The sequence below is a fragment of the Stegastes partitus genome, unplaced genomic scaffold, assembly GCF_000690725.1.
Source record: "Stegastes partitus isolate 25-593 unplaced genomic scaffold, Stegastes_partitus-1.0.2 Scaffold1297, whole genome shotgun sequence".
NCBI classification, from domain to species: domain Eukaryota; kingdom Metazoa; phylum Chordata; class Actinopteri; family Pomacentridae; genus Stegastes; species Stegastes partitus.
This window is the reverse complement of record NW_007579028.1, coordinates 254390-275901: the sequence shown is the minus strand read 5'-3', so window position 1 is coordinate 275901 and position 21512 is coordinate 254390. Positions and strand designations below refer to the sequence as shown.

Genomic DNA, 21512 nt, shown 5'->3' with positions numbered 1-21512 from the left:
TCACTGGTTCCAGTGAGCCACCAGTCAATTCAATGGCACACGTTGTGGATCTAAAAAAGCCTTCGTGGCAAGTACAAACGTAAGGCTGAGGCAAATTGACTGTTTTATGAATTCCAATTAGTTATAATGTCATGTTAGCAGGTTTCTTAACAGGATGTGGAACAAAGAACATGGGTTTAAAAAAAAATCATGTAAAGGCAAGCATAGGAACGTTCTGAAACAAGCTATAAAAACAAAATCACTGGTTTCACATAAGCACTCTCATTTGCAACTGCATTGTTTATAGTTTTCTTTCCGTTTTGACCATTTTTTTTTTTCTCTTTGCTTATAGTTTTGGTTTCTCGTTTCTAGTTTTGATTTGTCGCTTATGGTTATGGTTTCTCATTCATGGTTCTCCTTTTTGGCTTTCAGAGTTTTGGGTCCCATGTGTGCACTTGTATTACTCATGTTGTGGGGTCATAAATCTGTTTACCCAGGCACATTGTGGGATCTTGACTTCCTTTTGGGGACAAAAAGCAAGTCGCTCAGACATAAATCATTACATTTTAGGGTGAAGACTTGGTTTAAGGTTACGGTGACTTTAGGGCTAGGGGACGTCTCCGGCAAATGAATGTAAGTCGATGTAGTGCGCTTTGAAGTGAAGGAAATGCGGCAGACTGTGTGCGTGTCTGTAATAAATTCAGCTGTATAACTGTCTTTTGTTTTATTGTTTGTGTGTTTTTGTGAATTTTATAATTATATGCATTAACTCTTGTCTGAAGATCGCCCTGCTGCAGTTTCCATTTGACTGCCATGTGTTGCTATGACAAGAGCTAGCAGGTGATTCATGTGTTATATTGGAGATTCCAATATAGGCTCATTATTACCAATGGATGAAATTGATTTTTAATGTTTATTATTGGAATGTTTTCAATGTCATTTGCTCTTGTAGACATTTAGGACTGCATAAGATTTGTCTCAGCTCTTTCAAAAATGGAAGGCTAAGATGCATATGTTGGCCTTTACATTACATTGATTGATTGAATATGAATCAAAGAGTGTCAGTAAGAAAAAATACACAGTTTAAAAGTTCCAAAAATACCTGCAGACTCAAGGCACCGTAATATGCCTTTCAAGGGTATTTTGATAGTACCAGGTGATTACACATAGAAGCATGTGCGGGTGTACAGTATGTGCCTGCTACTGAGTGCAAGAAGACCATTAGTGTGTATCTGCGTTCATCTCTGTGTGTGTGTGTGTTCCTGCCTCCACTGATGTGTGCACTCGGCTTATGTGTGAGCATGCATATGGATGTGTTTCCATTCTGTAGCTCCTTGTTGTTCTTGGCTGAAAGATCCCAGATGAGAAAAACAGATAAATATAAGGAAGTTTAGAAAAAAACGTAGATCGAGCCTGCAAGATCAACAAACACAGCGATACTTCGTTTGGCAGCTGACATGCATTTGGGGTTTTACTGCCATTAATTTTACACTTACGGCGTGGCTAACAAACTAATGCTGCATGCTTAAATGATAAGAGATACTTCAAAAGAGAAAGGAGATCTTTCGTGAGCCCTGATCCCTTATCTGATGGCTTGCATCCAGGTCGCTAGTCTACTTATATGTGTGCTAGCTGCTCAAGGCGCAGCCATTGGTTTTAACTGGTACCTTTACACGACAAAGGAGGCTGGAATAGTCACCGATGCACCTTCCACCCAAGAAATTCAACCCTCTCTCTGAACATATTAACACAAAAAGAAACTTGCCGATTCACCCAGTTTTTAAGCAATGCCAGTTTGAGCCAAATATAAATAGTTTGTTTGCTTCCTATCCTACAGGCAGGCCAGTCTGATATAAAAGGAATATATATATGTACGTAAATTAAATTGTGAAAGTCAGTGTTGAGAAGGAATGATAATGTCACAGTGCCAATCAAAATATATTTTTGTCATTACTGGAATTGCAGATGCATTTTCAGATGGTCTTTCTTGGAAGGAATTAATGTGGTGCATTCAGATGTACATTCAAAAAGTCACAGAAACAGATGCATGGCAACAGAGCTTAAAAGAGAAATTCAGACCTTGCTTACGCTCTTAAAGAGGTTGTGAACACCAGGTTGTCACTTTGAGAAAGTCACAGAATTGTAGAACACAGCGGTTCCCCCAATTCCACCACCAGAACAGTCTGAGGTGTGTCCACAGTGCTACGTTTTTAAAATGCATAGTTCTTGGTACATTTACGCCTAATGTCCACACGAGTCCGGCGTTTTGAGATAAGTAAGACCGAGATTTTTGGAATAGCTGCTGACCTCGTTTTAGTTTGAAAACTCCAGGATTGCATTTTTGCCTGGATAGAAACATTTTTTTTGGGAAACAATGACGTTCTGATCGGGTGTTAACCATCACTACATCTCATTACCTGATTCATCACCCTCCAAGTATGTTTTCTGGAAGAAAAATCCAGACATTAGCCTCGATTACCGGTGGTTAATTCAACAAATTACAGATGTTGCTGACTTTGTTGTAGCAGCTGACTTCTCATTACTGCTGTTCTTCCTCTTTAGTATTTTGCATCAAGGTAACCAATCCCTTGCTCCATGTTTACACCAGAACCCGACTACTTACTGGAGCTAACAGTGATGACAGTTGTTTTCACATTTAGCAAGAAGGTTTGACACAAAAAATTAATAAGCAAATCTTGTATTTTCTTTTCAAGAGCAGGCCGACTAAGTTCTTGTCAGCAGAGTACCGAAAGGGATGGATGGGGCATGTAATGTGGAAGAGTTGTGCAGAACCAGGATAGAGTCCGATTACAGAGGGGGTGCGCAGTAGCCCCCCAGCCTTGCGATGATTTACCCCGAACGAGTCCAACCTCCCACCCTGCATCTCCTCTTCACCCTTCTTACTCTCCACCATAATTTACTCTGTCACCCTGACCTCCCAGCCGTTAGCCATTCCAAACAAACCACCACCCATGAATGGAGCCAAAAGAGCCAAGATGTCAGCCGTTCCTCTTGTTCAGTTTGCCCCGGCTCAGATGAAGGCCGGTGGCCTGACGGCGGGAGGTCAATCATTCTATTCCCTCCCTCCTCCATCCAACCCCGTGGAAACATACTGCAAGAAGAAGAAGTAACTTTCTGTGTGGTCAACAAAAGCTTTTCAGCAGCTGGACCTCAGCGATCAAACGGAGCACTTTGCATTGGATTTGTGGCAAGCCAAAACATCTGGGTGAACTTTACTCGTCGCCATGTCAAAGGCTATGTTTGTTGTGAGACCAAGAGTGTGACAAGACATTATTTGTGCCAGAGGGCATAATGGCTCATCAAACCCACATCACATTGCATGTTTGACAAATTTCTGACCTGATGGACTTGTCTTTTTCTTTAAATTATTTGTTGAGGACAGTACTTTGCAGAATCCACATCACACTAATACACTCACACACTGCTTCACCATAAAGTAATACCTCTGGATCATTACCATAAGTTACTTATATTTTTGTTTGTTCTACTTATTCTTTAGTCGGATGACTTAAAGGTTTTGATGGCTGGAACACACATGCTTACTTGCTACAGAGCGTCTCTGACCATCTAACATAGACAAGATCCCACATGCTCTCACAACAGAAAATAGACAGCCATTGCCACTGACCACTACCACTGGAATGCAACCACAGCTAGTGAAATATACCACAGCAGTAAAACTACCTACAGTACATCAATAATCACTGAAGTGTGCCAAAACCTCCGAATAAATACATCCCTACTGCAGGCAGCCTTCCACAGATACTGCCATTCAACCAGGAAGTCGTGTTCGGACGCTTTATGGAACTTAGATGTCATCACTCCACCTTGCATAACATGCATACTCACCCTTTCGCCTCTTATCAAGCACTTTCCTTCTCATGTGAACCGCGCTGACAGCACGATAGTGAGATGGCATAACATGCAGCGGTGCCATGTATAGCACAATTTCATCAAGTCAGCAAATTCCATGAAAGCAAAGCACTAAACTCTCACCACAGTGTGCAGATAATACCTCCAACAAGCCATCTATTTGCCCTTGCTTCATGGAACATGGGAAAAAACAAATGTGGGCAACAACTGACCTGTGACTTAGGAAACAAATGTTGGGCAACAGATTTGAAACTGCAGAAGCAGCGGTGGCTTGCTAGCAGTCCTGGGGGTATTGAAAAGGATATCTGGTATTTCAAGAACATGTTTTTGTGGATAGTTTCCACAGATAAATAAACACCTTCCACTGGCATGTCTAAAACCCCTAATTACATCACACTAAAGCAGGAAGCTAAATGGTGACCGCTCAGCAATTCTCAATTTCTAACAGAAAACACTTTGTGGAGCAATGGCTGTTCCAATGTATGGTTTTCATTCCTCACGAGGAAGAATGATCGGGCTTTCCAAAACCCTGACAAAGCCCAGACATTTATTTTACATGCTGTTTAGGTATTTCTCAACTCATGAATGTTAGGGAGAACACACTGTGTTTAACGCATGGTGCTGACACAGTCACACAGTGCTGACAGACGCAGATGTTTGTTGAAACAAAAATATTCACCTACCAGATCACTCACCTGTCTGTATATCGGCGGGTAGGTTCATTTAGCATCAGCCCATGTGGTGCATGGGTGAAGGGTGGTTGGCGCAACAGGCGATAGCGTAGTGGTTGGCAATGCCTACAAAGGATGCAGTCTGGCTTGGATGCCAAGAGAGTGGCGTCAATCTCCAGGTGTTGCTCCATGGTGTAAAACTGGACCCCGTACACCTCCTCCTCTATGTCCAGCTTCAGAGTCAGCGGGGTGTCACAGAAAACATTACTGGGGCCCAGTGAAATGTTGTTCCCACTGACAGTCAGCAGCAAGATGTTATGGATTGCTGGCAGCGCTGTTTCTTCGGGACTAAAGAAGGTGACCCACACGGTCAAGGAATCAGGCACCAGCGGGTAGGGGAACTCTAGCTGAAGCATGCAGCCCTGGAGAGGGCACTCCGACAGGCCAACAACGCCTTGCTCGATCCCTGCATTGGGGCTCCAGGTGCGCACACTTGGCTCGCAAGCCTGCTCCACATCTGGAGGGCCTATGCAAAAACATTACAAAAAGGACAGTGTCACACACAGAACATACAAACAACACCAGAGACTTCAAATAGCCCACAGACACAACACTATGTCTGACATTTCTTACACAAAACATGAGTGATTATTACATTACATAAAGCTGTGTATTGAGGAATATAGGGTGCAGATTCTTTGATTCATTTTTCCAAAAAGAGTTAAGACAGTCTTTCAAAACAAAATTTAACAGCATTTGTATGAGTGCTGACAGATAAAGGGTTTGCATCAATTATCTTTGAGGTGTATCTACGGTTTTTTGCAACATCAAGGCTTGAGGTGAAACTGAGAGTTCATTGTGAGTCCATCTGCAGAGGAAAGGCAGAGCTGAGGTGTGTACCTTCTGAGAGGGGCCCAGTGCAGGGTTCTCACTTCAGCACAGTCATTACAACCTCTAACAGCCACACTCCCGCCATATTTGGAGTCCACACACAGCTAACTCGCATTATCCCAAGTGACGTACACTAACATTCATCAAGCACTTTTAGAAGCCAGCAAGCGGCAGACACTATGTTCTCCCTCGATTTCCTTTTGTGCATTTCCAAGCTGGCAACCAACGAAGCCATTTGCTAACCTCATTTCTGGGCACCGTGCAAAATTCCAGTGTTTAATCAAGTGAGGACTGAATATGGTTTCCAAGCCACATTATCTCAACACATTTATTATTGTACTGTAAGTGTGTGTGTGGCCAGCGTGGAGGTGAATTAAAGAAAAGAGAAAGAGAGTCCGAGAAAAAGAAAAGAGAGGGAGGAGAAAGAAGAAGGGGGGGGAGGCTGGAAGAGAATGAACTTAGGTACTCCAAGAGCTTGGCTTTGCTCGGCTCATGTACTCCTGGCTTTCTGGGTACATTTTCATTGAGTTTGCAAGGAAAGGAGCTGTAGCCACTGAAAATATTTTGTAATGTCAGCTGTTATGATGGGCCCCACTCCTGCTCTGGCGCTGCTGCTAATGTGGTTGGAGATTTAAGAGGAGACAGAGGAGGGATGTCATCCATTGTGTAACCTAAGGCAATGTAAACTGTATTTCAATCATGCAAAGACGTATCTGTGATTGGCAGGACAATCTGTACGAGTTGGAGGTTTTAAAATCGGCAATAATTTTGACGTGAAATTTGCTAATTTTGCACACGCAGCAAAACAACAAGTCATCGTGACTTACAATGAAAATATAGAGACTATGCTTAATAGCTCAGTTCTCCAAACTTGACAGCAGAACTTATGAGTGCTAAAAATGCATATTACTTGCTTACTATTGCATAAAAGCTAAAAATGTTTCACCTGTACTACCCTTAGAGAGATAGGAGGGGCATCCAGGTGACTAAACCATCCAGACTTGAGCTTCGTATATGAGTCTTTTCCTCTACAAAAACCCACATTTTGGAAAAGTTACTGACACACAGTGGGCAATATTGCAGTGTTGAATTTGAGCAATTTGTGCTCTCAAAGCTCCTGCATGTCACATGAACATTAGAATCTGTGTTACTGTTGAGTCCAAGATGGTACAACTGAATTATAGGAAACTAGCTTTTGCAAGATAAAGATGAAAAAAAGAAATGATTCTTTTTCAAATTCAACAATTTTGTTTTCGGCAAATGACCGCGATTACTGGTTACGTGTAGCAAGTCTTATTGGCCACAACACTTCCAATGTCCTTGGTGCACAACCCAGCAGTGTTTCTCAGTGGCTTGGGATCTAGGTTCCTCTCTTCTGGAGACCAAAAATAAGTACATGAAAAAAAAAAAACACCCTACCCATCAACAGCAGAACTACTTACTTGGCAATGACTACGACACTTTGTCCTGCGAGGTGGTGAGGGGACTATCAAAGAAAAATAGCCGGGCGTTTAAAAAATTGCATGGGGCTCCATTGATGGGGGTCACGCTGTTTAAGGTACCAATAAAAAGATAAACGACGATACAGAAAGTCCAGTTGGAGTAATCAATGTGTTTAAAATCAGATGCCAAAACACTGCACAACGGTTTGTAACACTCACAGACTGGATTTAACAACTCTGGAAAGATTCTAAGGCAGAGATTTATCTACTGAGCTCAGTGTAAATGGCAAGTCAAAATAAAAAGTCATCAATCATCACTTGCATGTATTCGACTGCTGAATGGCGTCCGTTTTCATTTCAGTGCAAGTTGAGGTAGGTTCAACGTGCCGGAGAACTTTTTTTCCTGTGGCCCTTTGTGGCAGCATCATTGAGACGCCACATTTAAATAGGCATTTTTTCAAGCAGCACTAATGTCAATATAAAGTTTATTTTCATGCTAAAAGCCATTTCCTTTCTTTCTTTTAATACCTTCACTGGCAGTTCACTGTATTCATTGTCAGAACTTCGGTGGTATTTATGGATAGATGGATCTGATGGTTATGATTAAACACTTTAACATTAATTTCCGCCACTAATCGATTTGTTGTGCTCTGCATGGGTCGTTTTTTTTCTGCCATATTTTAAGCTCAATCAATTTGTAAAGCCATCTGACAACGGGGAAAGTTGGTGATGTATAACTCCAGCAAAGATGCTGGTGTCTGCCTACTATCCAGTCATAATCCTTCTGCTCTGGAGAATCGTACTGATCCACAAAAAGTCCAGGGAGCGGGATGAATAAACAGACAGGGATATGTCGGGGCATGCATGCTTTATGCTTTCTAAGAAGTGTCTGGCTCTGGCTCTCACTATCGATGACTCACTGTCACACACTGTTACACACTTCCTCACTTCGAAGGCAGACATCAACCCCCTCCAACCCTCGTGCCCTGACGTACACACAAACAGAGAGACGCTTCGCAGACACGCTTTATAAAGGCAACAGACACTCTACAGGTTGGGAATCGATGTGACATCACGTTGCGTTCAGACTTACTTCTGGTGCGCATCACTATCAGAAAAAAAACGCAATATGCAAAAGGTAGATGTTTAAGATACACGTTTCCTGATTATTTTTGGATTAAACAGCAAATTTGCCAAATAAAAAAAATGACCAGATTTTAATGAAGAACACTGTGTTTTTCTCTCTTCAGTTACTGCTCATTAGGGGTGACAATATTATAGCGAAATAAATATTCAGACATTTATTGGTGAATTTGTCAAACCGTGGCCAATGCACTTTGCTTGATCTTGGCAGGAGGGATGACAATAGTCTCATCCTTTGATCACTTGCATTTGTGTTCAATATTGCCAATTCTGTGACAGCAATGAATGACAGAGAGTGATAAAATCAACTCTGGGATGCCATCAAAGTGTCAAGAAAAGACGACCAATGTCATCGTCACTTCTCTCTCTTTTTTTTTTTTTTGTCCCAAAGCACTTGAAGCACTGAAAGAGTGTAATAACTACCAAATTTTAAATAATATTTTGCAGGATATTAGAAAGACTTTGCCAATAAATTAGATACTGGATTATGTAAGTGCAGATTAACTGTTACGAGAAAATGAAAGAGTCAAATAAATGTCATTATGACTGTTAAAAACATTGAATTAACTTTGGCATCTCTGCTGCAGTGAAAAGGTTCTTTTGGTTGACCACTAAAGCTCACTAAGATTCGCTCAGTTTAAATTTTGTTTCACACATTATGTAACGGTTAAGAACAAAGTGTGTTTTTTTGTTCTTATTGGGTGGGCATTCTTGTTTGGATCGGGGGCCTGGAACATGAAGTAAAATTAGCAGTCTGTTCTCAAATTATGCCAGGCAGACAAACCTTGCGTGGCTTCTCATGAGCAAGGCTTGACACAATATTTCTTGTACTGAGGCTTCTAATATCTTGGACCTGTACATACAGAGACACACATGCTTGCTTATAAAGATATTTGCACGCAAGGAAACGTTGTGTTTGCGCCCCAGGTTGCACGATGCACATGTTTTGTAGAAGCACCTCTAGGTGCATGTGATGTATATACATCCTGGACCTTTTCACTTTCATCCCATGCACACTGTTGTTTTCAATCAATCCAGGATCCTCCCTTGTTAATGCCTCTAACCACATGCAATTCTTTTAACTATCTTGGGTGGCTTCAACCCCACCCAGTCTCTTTTACCCCCTCCCAGAATCCATACCCATGTGTGTTTTTGCCCTTTGTTTCATTATTGCTTTTTTTTCACTCCAGCTATATTTCTCCAGGGCATAGAGTAGTAAAGATTTATGAGAGGTACTCCGGCTCTCTGTGGCCACGCTAGTGTTTCCCGGTCAGGTAGTGTGAGGAGAGAGTCCTTAGATAACAGGTGCCATGTATGCATGAATGCTGACGAATGCATGTGGACACGCATGCAAGTCACATATGCATGGCCTATGTTTACATACTCGACTTCAAATATTTAAAAAAAAAAAAAAACGCCAATAGCTAATATCCCAATGCTTTAGTAAGCAGTATCTTAGAGTCAGTAGTTTGCCAGAATGTCTAATGGAAGTTGGACACATATGAACTATCACAGTAGAACAGCAGCTGTGATATCCAGTGTATCCAGTGAGAAGCTGGCCCGCGCAGAGTTAACAGAGAATGAGGAGCTGCCACAAACAGGGACCCATTCCAAGAGGGAAAATAGAGTACAGTTTACACACACAGGATATTAGACAAGTCCAGACTTGCCTCTGGTACACACACACACACACACACACACACTATAGTCAGTGTAAAGGCAAGCTCCAGTGACTTCAGGACCTATAGAGCATCCAAACAGACACACAGAGGCGTGCACGGAGACAAAGTGACACAATCAGAGACAGAAAAGTAGTGCTGTAAGGTGTAATTATTTTGCTTAATAGTATTGTGTTATGTAGTGTTTTGACTATTAATTCATTGATTATTGATGACTGACTATGCTTCCAAATTCAAAGCATAAAAGTCCAAATGCACTTGCTGACGGTCAAGAAAACTTTACCAGTTTATTCACAAATCAGGCATCATGAAATATTTTTGCTTGGGTGTCTGTCCCTATATAAAGGTCAGCCACAACATTAAGACCAGTGACAGGTGTAGAGTACAATGTTGATAATTTCATCAATGTTCTGCTGGGAGACCTTGGATCCTGACATTCATGAGGGTGTTACTTTGACATTTACACCCAGCCGAACATTGTTGTGCAAGCACACACCCCTACGGTGATGGCACTACCGAGAAGCAGGGCAACGCACCCCACCACACTACAGAAACTACACAGGGATGGCCTGAGGAACACGACAAAGAGCCAAAGGCATTGACCTACCCTCCACACCCACCAGATCCCAATCTAATCGAACATCTGTGGGATACGCTGGAACAAACCCGATGCACAGAGGCCCCAACCTGCCATCTACAGCATTCAAAGGATCTGCTGCCAAAGTCCCAGTGCCAGACACCACTGGACGTCCCCAGAGGTAGCATGTCTAGTAAACTGATGAGTCAGAGCTATTTTGGTGGCACAAAGGGGACCTACACATTGTTGGGCAGGTGGTTTTAATGTTGTGACTGAGTGGTCACAACGTTAAAGACACAACAATACAAATTTATGCCAGACAACCAGTCACGAGAAGACAGGTCCACTGAAATGTTGTGAGATGTGGTCACGTCTCCATCTGTCTTTTTCCATTCATCAGTTGATGAAACCCTTTATGATGCTCACACTGAGCTCTGCATACAAATATAAAAATATACTGTAGGAGACAACAGTATGACGTCATTCCTTTCAGCACATGTCACACTTGTTCTTTCATACTGGCACGGTATGTATGGGCACCTACTGTATACAGACAGATGCTAATACCATTAGCACAGGGTATGTGTATTTATTTTATGCCAGATTCGTATGAAAGTGGGCATTCCTGTGATTCTGTATAGTGGTATTAGAACTCAGCTCATATGTGACGAACTCAACTTTTTCTTTTTAATGAGGCAACTACCATTACTATTCACAGTGGTGGCAGGGGTAGTATTACTTATATGTTTACATAGGTATTCTGTGGTTGGTTCTGATTTCTTTAGTTGTAGCTTCAGTATTAAACATGCTTCATACCACAGAAACTGCAGGTACATACAGATGTACTCAACTGCAGATACAACTAAATAAATGAGTGGTAGATTCAAGTGTATCGTGCCAACATGACATTTGAAGCAAATCAAGGATCACCTAAATGAATGCAGCTTAAAGTATTTGACAGATTTAGTTAGTGTGATATATAGAGAAAGATGGTTTCACAGCGTAAGGGCCAAAACACTGAAATCCCTGTCAGCCTCCTAAATTTAAAAGTGGAGTAATGGATGGATAATCGACCTTGGTCGCACAAGCGACATAACCTTACAGTGATGCGAGGCCTCCGTGTTTAAGTTATGGATCCTAAATGGTTGTCTGTGGCTAATTATGTTAAAATATTGCATCTTCCTTTGAGAGACATTCCTCCATTGTGTTTCAGTCTCTCTGATGTTTGTTGTGGTTGTTTCTCCAACTGTTAGTTTTAGTCCTGTGATGCCATATCCCTAGAATTAGCTAATTAAATCCTGAATGCTAAACTGAGCTAGCACCTAGCGCATCCATTAAACAGAGCATTGGCAGGTGTGGATAAGCAGATATATAGTCCTAATGTGCAAGCAAGAAAATGTCCTCAATTCAGGCACTAAACAGATTTGAACAGTGGGAAGCCCTGCATCACCAGAGATATTTATCGGAAACACAACTCCGTAAGTGTCTGTAGTGTAACTGCATTTATTTAATAAAGTGATCATAGGTGGAACAACAGCTATTTGTTTTAACATCTTTAGTGCCATCATAATGACCCTGTATGGTTGCACTAATATCAATTCAATACAAAGCAAGATCAGAAAAGGGAGAGAAATCTGCCTTTTTCCTAAAACTCTAATTTTAGCTTTTATAGTAATAAAATCCCCCGAATCTACATTTTTAAAAATGGGGGAATTACAGCTAAGACATGCTCTTTAACCTTGGTTTCAGGCCTGAGCCCTCATATGAGAGTCGTGGTACCATGCAGCACCATCCATTGGGAAGCGACCTCCTTGATCCTTCCACTTTGTCCCACGGCCCAAATGTCACGAATGCAGTGAGTCATTTGCATGTTTCGGGGTTGAGTCAGTCACCAAATTTTTTGCATGTTGGAGTATTGACTCAGAAAACCAACATGGGGCAAACCTCGGATCATGTTATCATACTGTAAACTGTGGATGAGACGTGAATGTGTCTTTGTTTTTACATGACATTTGTTTTTGGTAAAAAGAAATCATTGTAATCAAGAAAGCAAATACTGACATCCAGTAGGAGAGAACAGCTGAGATGGTATAAAGGAGTGTTGAAGTCGCAGACCAACTACTGATCTTGAATGGCAGTATGCAATGCCATGAAACCTAAGGACAAAAAGTACAAAGTTCTGCACTGTACCTTCAGCCTCTCGAGGGGACCAGTGTCCAGAAGGAGCACACGGCCGCGGAGAAGAAGAGTTGGAGGCGTACTGCAGTAGAACTCTCCCCTCAGTGCATTTATCACACACTGATCCCACTTCTCTAGGAAACCAACAGGCAGGCACAGCAACCAACTTAGATACAGACCAAATATATACAGTACATAGTAACGACAGCAGCTACGTGACAAACTATCAGGTTAACAAAGGTTTTACATGCTGCTTTCAACTTTTTTTAAATGTAAATTTAAATATTTTACGTCGTGAAGAACAAATTTGATAATAAATTCAGCATCGGCATATAAATTCGCAGAATACCCGTCGTCATGCAATTAATCTTTATCAACTTGTCACAAGCGAGCGTCTGACTGGCAGCCTATCTAGTTCATTTCACCTGTCGTAAAAGTGTCCAGAAATCGGTGGAAACCATTCCAGGGTGATGGAATTATGGTGCTGCTCGACCACTTGTGGTGCCATTGGCACCGGAGGAGGTTTGGAGGCAGGTTGCCAGGTCTGGTAGATGAGGTCCAGGTAGCAGTGCATCCTCGCCACCTGGTTCAGTGTGAAAGAGTCTGTGCATGCATCATCTGCAGATGAAAGAGAGCGAGAGTAGAGTTTTGGATTGATCAATGATCGGGAAACAAAGAAAGCATTAAAAGCACGCAGGTCACGTGAACAAAACAAGCAGCCTGCTCGTATCTATCAGTGTGGTTTGTTTTGCCGTTTAAATAACTTCAGATTTTTGCTTCCTATGCTTTTTTCCCTGCAAAATTCCACACCTGTCTCAGTATGAACTCAACAAATTCCTCTGCCTGTCAGTTTTTGCACGTGAAAGGTACGGCTGTACAGTGTCGCCCAGGTAAAGCATCAAAACACACATGTAGGCCCCGTCTTACCTGCATAACTCATGTAGTTGTTAAACGGCGTGTGTGTGAAATGCCGACAGCCGCAGGTTTCGTTGCCCGGCTCGGGATCGTTGCAGCCTTTGTATTTGGGAGTGGGGTTGGTGTCTGCGCACAGATCTCCGGTATCCATCGAGGGCTCAGTTTCCAGGCACGCGTCATTACACGATTCAATCTCGGATATACCTCGAAAGACGTGGTAAAGGCCGAGGCTGTGGCCAATCTCATGCACCATTGTGTCAGTGTGACCGAATGTGCCGTAGAAGGAGGGATTTAGCACAATTCCACCTGAAAAAATACAGACCAGGAAGTCACTCGTATACCTGATGGAAACGCTCAAGCAAAAAAACACAAATGCCTGCTCCTAATGTAGTGTAAAGCAATTGTGGAACTGGAGGAAGATTCCTACAATGCGTCTTCCCTGCTGGAGCTGTAATGAAGACAGAAACTGCTCGGGGTTGGAAGTGTAATTACTCAAAATCAACAATCCTGGCTGCCAAAGCAGGGATGTGTGCACGTGCTGAAGTGTGTGCATGTGAGTGTGCATGCATGTATGTATGTGTGTGTGTGTGTGTTTTTTTTTTTTTCTTCTTCTACCCAAATGTGTGAGGGCCTCTTTGTCCCAGGGCCAAGTGGCAACCCCCGCCAGATCTTCATCAGAAGAATTGGCAAAGAAGACATTCAGGTGAGTCGATCCATCCAAATGCAGAATCTCTTTGAGCTCTTTCACATCCAAATAGGCTCTGGAAAAAATAAATCAACAAGAGAAAATGAGCATTTCGCAGCAAATTAATAGCTCCATAATGAAGATAGTCTCTTCCGAGTGAATTCAGAATTCACCAAGGCGAAGTTTTTTACGAATAACAAAACAGTGTTGCCGGCCAAAAAGAGCTCATGTCGTGTTATCATTCAGGAAAACAGAGCTCAGAATTAGGTCCCTGTTGAGTTGAAATATTTCTTTAAAGTGTACTGGCAATTGCAATGGCATTTAAACAAAAAGAATGAAGTTTCAAGAAGAATGAATGACCCCGTGATGTTGAAATCAGTTTGGCGCTTTAACCGGCAACGCTCAAATTAATAAAGACTTCTCTCCTCGCTCTGGCTTAAAGTCTCACAAGAATGTTTTTGTTTCTGCGAGCGGAATAAAGGCCGACTTCACTGCAAACTATCTTGTAGTTTGACAATTTCATAACTGCTACTTACATAATCATGTTTTACTTTCTTTTAAGTCATTTTTTTGGGGGGGTTAATTTTGCTCACTTTTTAATCAAGCTGGTATCAATTTAAATCAATCACATCATTTCTTCTCATTGGGTTCGGTGCTGGTGGAGTTCAGGCTCACTTACACTTGTGTAATAGAAGGATGATTAAAGACCGTGTTGATGTCGTTGTCTAGGAAGTGCAATAAACAGTACAACAACCGCGAATATGCAACTATGAGCATATAGCGCCGTTTGAAGTCGAATTTAAGTTTCTGCCAAAGCAACGATGTTTTATGTGCATGACGTTTTTTTATGCAATAACCAGTAGATTCTTTTGTAAGCCTTGAGTGTGCAACTTCTTCATGTAAACACACAACTAAAGGTGTCATAGCAAGCCACGTATGCACCAAACATGCAGGTGGGAGTAATCGGTAACCAGTGGGAGTAAATATAATCTGATTTTTTTTGGATGCCTTGATATTGTCACACCCTGCCTTCGCCCTAAGTCAGCTGGGATAGACTCCAGCCACCCCGCGACCCTAATGAGGATTAAGCGGTGTATAGAAAATGGATGGATGGATATCGTCACATAATGGTTTTCCATGCTCTTGGAAGAAACGCTTTTTAAAATGTTGTTCAAATGAAGTGAAATAATCGGTGACTCCTCCTGCTTTGTCTTCATATTCCAAATCTTCTCACTAGCCTTAATATATTCAATGATGTATCATACAAATGAGAGTTAATACAAACCTACTGTGTGTGTGTCCCTGCAGCAAAAACATTTTTCGCATCCACAGCGAAATGTGTTCAGCATTTATTTTCTGAAAGCACCTCACGTGGGATCGACTCATTCAAGTCAGCCGGAGACCTCAATTAATTGTTCAGGTATTCTGGTGTCTTCCTATCCATGATATAATGTTTTGTCTCTGGCCCTGGGAGTACTAACGGCAGTACTAATGACTGCAATCACTCAACACAATGAGATATCTTTCCAGCAGTGAAACTGTCATTCATTTTATGAACACATCAAACACAGTTTTCTCTGTTTGAGCCTGGCTGGTGGTCCTGGCAAACAGCATCAACAAGCTCTGCTCTGTCATCTCTTGGAAGAGTCGGTAATCTGTTGCATATGCTGAAATGATAGTTTATTCTTTTCCTCTGGCTTTAGAAGTCTTTGGAAATAGATACTCGATGGATACAGAAACAGGAGTTTATCAGAAACAAAACATGACATCGGTCTTACTATCACAAATTACATCTTCTTCGGATGTTTTGACCTAGTTTGCGTGACCCACTTGCCCGCCTTATATTTTGTACTCATATTTTGCATGTCCTGGTAAGATTAAGTGCAGTGAGGCTAAAATAACATGCCTTTACAGCAGCCCACTCTATACAGCGAGAGTCTCCTCCAGTGAAGCGGTACAGCCAAATGGGAAATAATACACTTTGATCTCTCGCTGGAACAAGTAAACTTCACGCTGCTGGCACAATTTTGTGAATGGTAGCCCATGTCTTATCTACACATACCTAAGTGAGTGGTTAATAATGGAATAAATAGTCTTGTGTTTGACCTGGAAGAAAGAGTTTAGGTGAAGCAGGTTGCTCAGACATGAATGTAAATGGTGGAAACCAGTGGGGATGGAGGAAGAGAAATTAATTAAAATGCATCCTATCACCAAAACTTCAGCTCCTGTACAACCAAACTGCATTCTCAACTATTTTCTCCTACTAAGGTAGCAGTGTGCCACAAAGTTAGGACGTTGGAGGGTTGGTGGTAGCACAAGTTTGTCAGTAGACTGGTTTGGTTTTTGTGCACCAAAACTAACTCGGTTAAGCTCACGTTAAAATATGACCCTTTGACATGTTTGAAGCTTCTCCTCCATCTTCTAGGTTACCATGGTGACAACTCCCATCCCCATCTAGTATCGGATGGCTGAGAAGGAGCAACAGTTGGATAAGTTGACTAGAAAGTGTTTGTGATGCGTCACAAACAAACGTGATCTCTGAGAATATCGCAACTGAAAATGTAGTTTTGTTGTAAAGGAATGTAAGTTTTTTGGAGACAGCTTTATAACGTATAGTAAACATGTGTAACATTTGAAAAAGGTGCACTGCAATGTCTTCTTTTTTTAAATCTAACACATATGATCCTCTGTAAAATGTCTTCTTTTAATTGCACTTCCATGTTTCCAGACGTAAATACACTTTAATGTTCAGCTATATCATTTTGTGAGCGTAAATGTTTTACTTTGTTTCAAGTTCATATCACTTACGTCCCACTCAAATGAACTCAGGTAAATATAAAGATAAAAGAACCAGTTTCAAAGACTCGTGCCTTTGTGTGTGTGAAGCACATAATCCTGGAGCGTGCTATTTATATTGACTCTCCCACTCAATAGCTTACCTGAAATAAGGTGTATTTACACTATGTTCTGAAATGCTGTGAAGTCATGAGGTTGTGCAGCGTTCCACCGGAGAAAGACACTTGTTTTGATTTCCTTTGTGTGCGAGCCACAGTTAGAGGATATAATTGATAGTGTCGTCTCCGCACAGGTTAAATTTCACTACTGTGCCTACTGCCATTGAACTAATTTATGAAGAGCACAATTTATGAATAATGACCCCGAGATGACGTAAAAGCAGAGAGAGGGTCAGATTTTACATCTTGTGGCTTCAGCTGAATCACAATGGAGCATTTAGTTGCCATAAGATGTGTAACTGTTGAGTGTTTCGACAGAGTTTTCAGCATTAAGCCAGTTTTCTCTTTATAGGTCATTGCATAAGATAAATTGTCATTTCTGTTTCTGTTTTTTTTTATTAAACCAATTATATTTCTTTTTAGCTCATTAGAGCATTTTATATGTGTGTCTAGACTCAAAAGTTGAGCTACATTATTAGACCTGCAAAATCTACTCTACTCATGCATTTTTAAAATTTATTAAAGCAGCCCTTAAAATGTGGCCAGCTGCACCCATGTGCGCCTTTTTTCTCCCTTTTTTGGTTAATACTTCTCGTGTTGCGTGTTTGAAAAGTAAGTGTCTGCGTAAACTATTAAAGCGTAAGTATAAAACCGAGCTCTCTCTCCTCGTGTAGGTTCACTGTAGCCTAAAGGAAGCAATTTAAAAGTCAGTAACAGTGGTGTTTGGCAGTGGTTTGGAGGAATTTTGACCAGTGAGATAATTTTCCCAACATTACTAAGATCACCACCGATGCACATTTTATGTTTCATAACATCTCCCAACAACCTTCGTCGGACAAGCCTGCCTCGGCCCCAAATCGCAAGTTAGATAAGGAGCTGCCTTAGCGAAGATTCAAAAACAGACGTTCTGAATAAAGGGTTCAGTGTAGTACATGCTTTCTTCAAGCCTATGCAAGAGTAACAGAGGGCACTCGCTGGGGCCAGGTCTAAGGAGAGAGACACAGAGCAAGAGAGAGAACAGATGATATAAGGTCCCTCTTCCTAATAATTTCAGGAATTTCATTATTTCCTTAGAAAATATTTGTCCAGAGTTTTTGGACATGCATGAGGGGGGAAAGGGGTCAGAGGGGTTTGATGCTGAAATGATTGAGTCAGCAGTGAAAAAGAGAAGCGATCCTAACTGCAGGGTCAAAATTGAACTAATCTGAGTTCAATTATTCTAACACTCTTGGCCCTGTAACATGTGAGGGGGGATTCAGAACAAAAACAGACCGCTTCAGTCTAATTGTTCGTGGGGGGGGGATAAAACCCATTCGTATTCCTGCATTTGCATACATGCATGTTTCTGATTTCACACAGTGTCTATTAACATGTTGGTAAAGAGCTGGTAGAGGTTTTGGTTAGCAGCCACTGCAGGAAATCTGTACCCAATGAATTCATCATGAGGGTGTTTGTAGTCAGAACAGATTGGACCTTTTTAAACATTCTGTCTTTCTATCTGTCTACTCACATCTTACTCAAACCTCCTTGCCAATAACCCTTTGCCCCGCTCTACCCCGCCCTCGGTGTTCTTTCTCTCACACCCCTCAACTATTTCCCCATCACATAAGCCCCTGTTCCCCCCACTCTTGCCTCTCATCATCCTTTTTTTTTTTTTTTTCAGCATAGATGAGCCACTTGGGAAGACAGGATTTTCCATGCATTTAACCACACCACTTTTTAGACAAGTCCTGGGAAAACAACTTTCAAAGACTTACAGAGAGAGAGAGAGAGAAAGAGAGAGAGAATGGGGAGAGAAAAAATGAGGAAGGGAAATTGGGAAAGGTGAGTATAGAAAATTGAGCCTCACTCTAATGAAGCATCACTGCAGGGCATCTGTTGTAGGGAGATCCAGGGGTGCGCAAGGCAGCCCAAACTGTCGTGTTAATGCTTTTATATCTGATACATATTAAATGGGGGATTATGACTTCATCCATTTACATCCATATATAATTCATATAAGCCCATAAATTTGCCTCGTATACATATGTCTGGGGCAGCATAGTGTGAACGCCGGGGTGAGCTGGCATGGCAATGACAGTCTCACAGCCAAGAACACTTTTGAAATTGGAGGGGGCCCTCAGCTCCCCTGTCATCAAGTCGGTCAACACCACAGCCCCTAAACCCATCATTCATCTCTGGCTTTATTACTATACTTGCACTCTCCTCTTTAACCTTCCAGCTTAGTCCTCTGATTATTTTTTCCCCTTCCAAGGAGGAGACGTGTATAAGAACTGAGTTTAAAAAAGATCCAGAGACGTACGGGGTGGACGATCAGGTGGCTCTTTTAACGTTCCCAGTTCCCATCCGAAGCTCTTAACTGGGCTGGGATCTCTCCGTTTTGGCAGAAATGTGCGAGCCTCTTCATCAGCGCCCTCCTTGACTTCTGCACCACAATTACCTTGGCAATGCAATATCAGCCCAATTCCCTGGTGTGTCGTATTTTCTAAAGGACCACCAACGGTATCTGGCTACATGTTATCCTGTCATAGCCAGATGCAACTCCCCTGCATTCCTAACGGTGGCCCAAGTCAAGCCCCTCACCCCCCGCCCCCCACATTCCCTTTACCCCAATAGCTATGCAAAACCTCCTCCTTCAGACTTCTACCAGCCCCCATGAGAGCACAGGTGAAACCTTGACAACAGGTGTTTTTATAAGTGTGCTACGGCTTTAAAGGGGAAGTGCAAAGTCCTGGTATTTACGCCCAAGCACTCTATTATGTTTTATGGGACGGGGGCTTAAGGTTTAGACGACCAACTGTAAAACACCCAAGTCAAGGGCCCTGGAGATTAGCTCCCTGCACTGAGCTAGAATACAGCAGGGAGAGGGAGTGAATGAAAGACATAAGGTGGTCCATCCATTAACCTGCCACAGTGAGAGGTATTGACTCAAGAGGGGGAGAGAGACAGAGGCCGAGGGAAAACAGATGACCTATTAGCCCTTGACAATGCCAGGCCAGAACTTCATTTCCCAAAACCATATTGAGGCTGAAATGGTTCCAATATCTACCAAGCAAAGTTTGTTTATCTATCTTGCTTTACTTTGGGGAGGGCATTTTCTAAGCATTTTAATTCCAGGTGCTCACAAAAGTCTCCTGCTTGGATCGACTTCCTGTATCATGGGATTGATCTTGTATCCAGTTGCTCTGAAATTACATTGATCCTTCATGGACAGTCAAACACACGGATCGGCTTCTCAAACAACTTATTCAGCGTGCCATTTGTTTTTCATCCCTTCTGCACACATAATGTAAATTCTCATTGTATAAATTACAGACATGATTTTAGCCATCCCCAGCTCCAGACATAAGAAAGTTCTGTCTTAAAATAATGCTGTCAGATAACATCAAATACCACCAAAACCATAAGAAGTGTCAAAACCGAGGCCTGTGAAAACAATGCAAAATATTTCCTTCAGCCAAATGTGGAGGGAGGGATGGGGGGGTTATTATCAATGGTATTTTCAGAAGAGAGACTGCTGCAGGACCACAGAGCTGCCTGTGTCCTGTGTTAGCCAGATTTCTGAAAACACTACACGTAAGTGGTAACAGGCGCAAATGCTGCAAAAATAAATGCAGGACCTCACAACCATTGTTCCCCTGCATACGCAGTACATTGTTCATCCAGAATTCCATAATTAAGGAGGAATGTCAAACTGTTTGTAGTGCAGCTCTCTGCAAGTCTCTCCAGACATACCATAATCAAAGCAAAATAAGCAACCACTTGGGGAGATTATATCTATTTTTTAGACGGCGATTTCTCTTGTCTGTTTTCTGTGTTTCATTCTCACTCTCGCTGGTATCCTGTCTTTCATGAGCCCGTCTTTCAAAGGCCCACGGGGGAGATTTGAACATCGCAACGGCAAGCATTTCGCTAGTGGCTGATGTCTAAACGAAGTAGTTAGCTGCCACTTGATGAATGAGCTTGTAATGATGGCTAAGTTAGAGGGGATGTGGTGGGAATTGAGATATGGAAGCAAAGGCAAACCCACCTGCATTTCCCTCTGATGTTGTTAATTAGATGTCATTATTTAGCTATTTAGCGGTCATTTTAAACAACAGGATAGTGCCAAACAGACAGTGCTCCCAGCTTAACTGTGATTGAAAACAGCCTTGTCTCCTTGATTCATGCTATCAGAAAGACCCAAACAATCCCACACACTAGGTCTACTTGTTTTTCTCCCTTTCACTTGTCCTCACATGACAGTGGCAAGAAACACTGACAAACATCGGTCATTGTTGTCTCTTTTCCTGGCGTACCCATAAAGACCCCCTGCATTGTCCACAAAAATGTCTCACTCTACTGTGTTGAGTTTCAGTGTACCAAGAAACAAACAATCCTGCTATTGGAGGTCTGGCACAAACCTTATTACAGCAAATTCCAGAGATTTATTCTCCTTGCCAGCTTTTACTCATCATCTAAAAACCACAATGAAGTTACCACAAAAACAAAAATTTGCCTGCAT

General features: G+C 42.0%; 1 protein-coding gene across 1 annotated transcript in view; it reads right to left on the bottom strand.

The window, feature by feature from the left end:
- pappaa (pregnancy-associated plasma protein A, pappalysin 1a) overlaps positions 1 to 21512 on the bottom strand; it is an 86535-nt gene that overhangs the window by 57113 nt on the left and 7910 nt on the right. The window contains exons 3-7 of the mRNA XM_008298245.1: positions 13985 to 14130; positions 13382 to 13675; positions 12880 to 13072; positions 12467 to 12588; positions 4569 to 5070 (exon numbers count right to left, since the gene is read on the bottom strand). Of these exons, the coding sequence (XP_008296467.1) occupies positions 4569 to 5070; positions 12467 to 12588; positions 12880 to 13072; positions 13382 to 13675; positions 13985 to 14130 (1257 nt within the window). The remainder of the gene's footprint in view (positions 1 to 4568; positions 5071 to 12466; positions 12589 to 12879; positions 13073 to 13381; positions 13676 to 13984; positions 14131 to 21512) is intronic.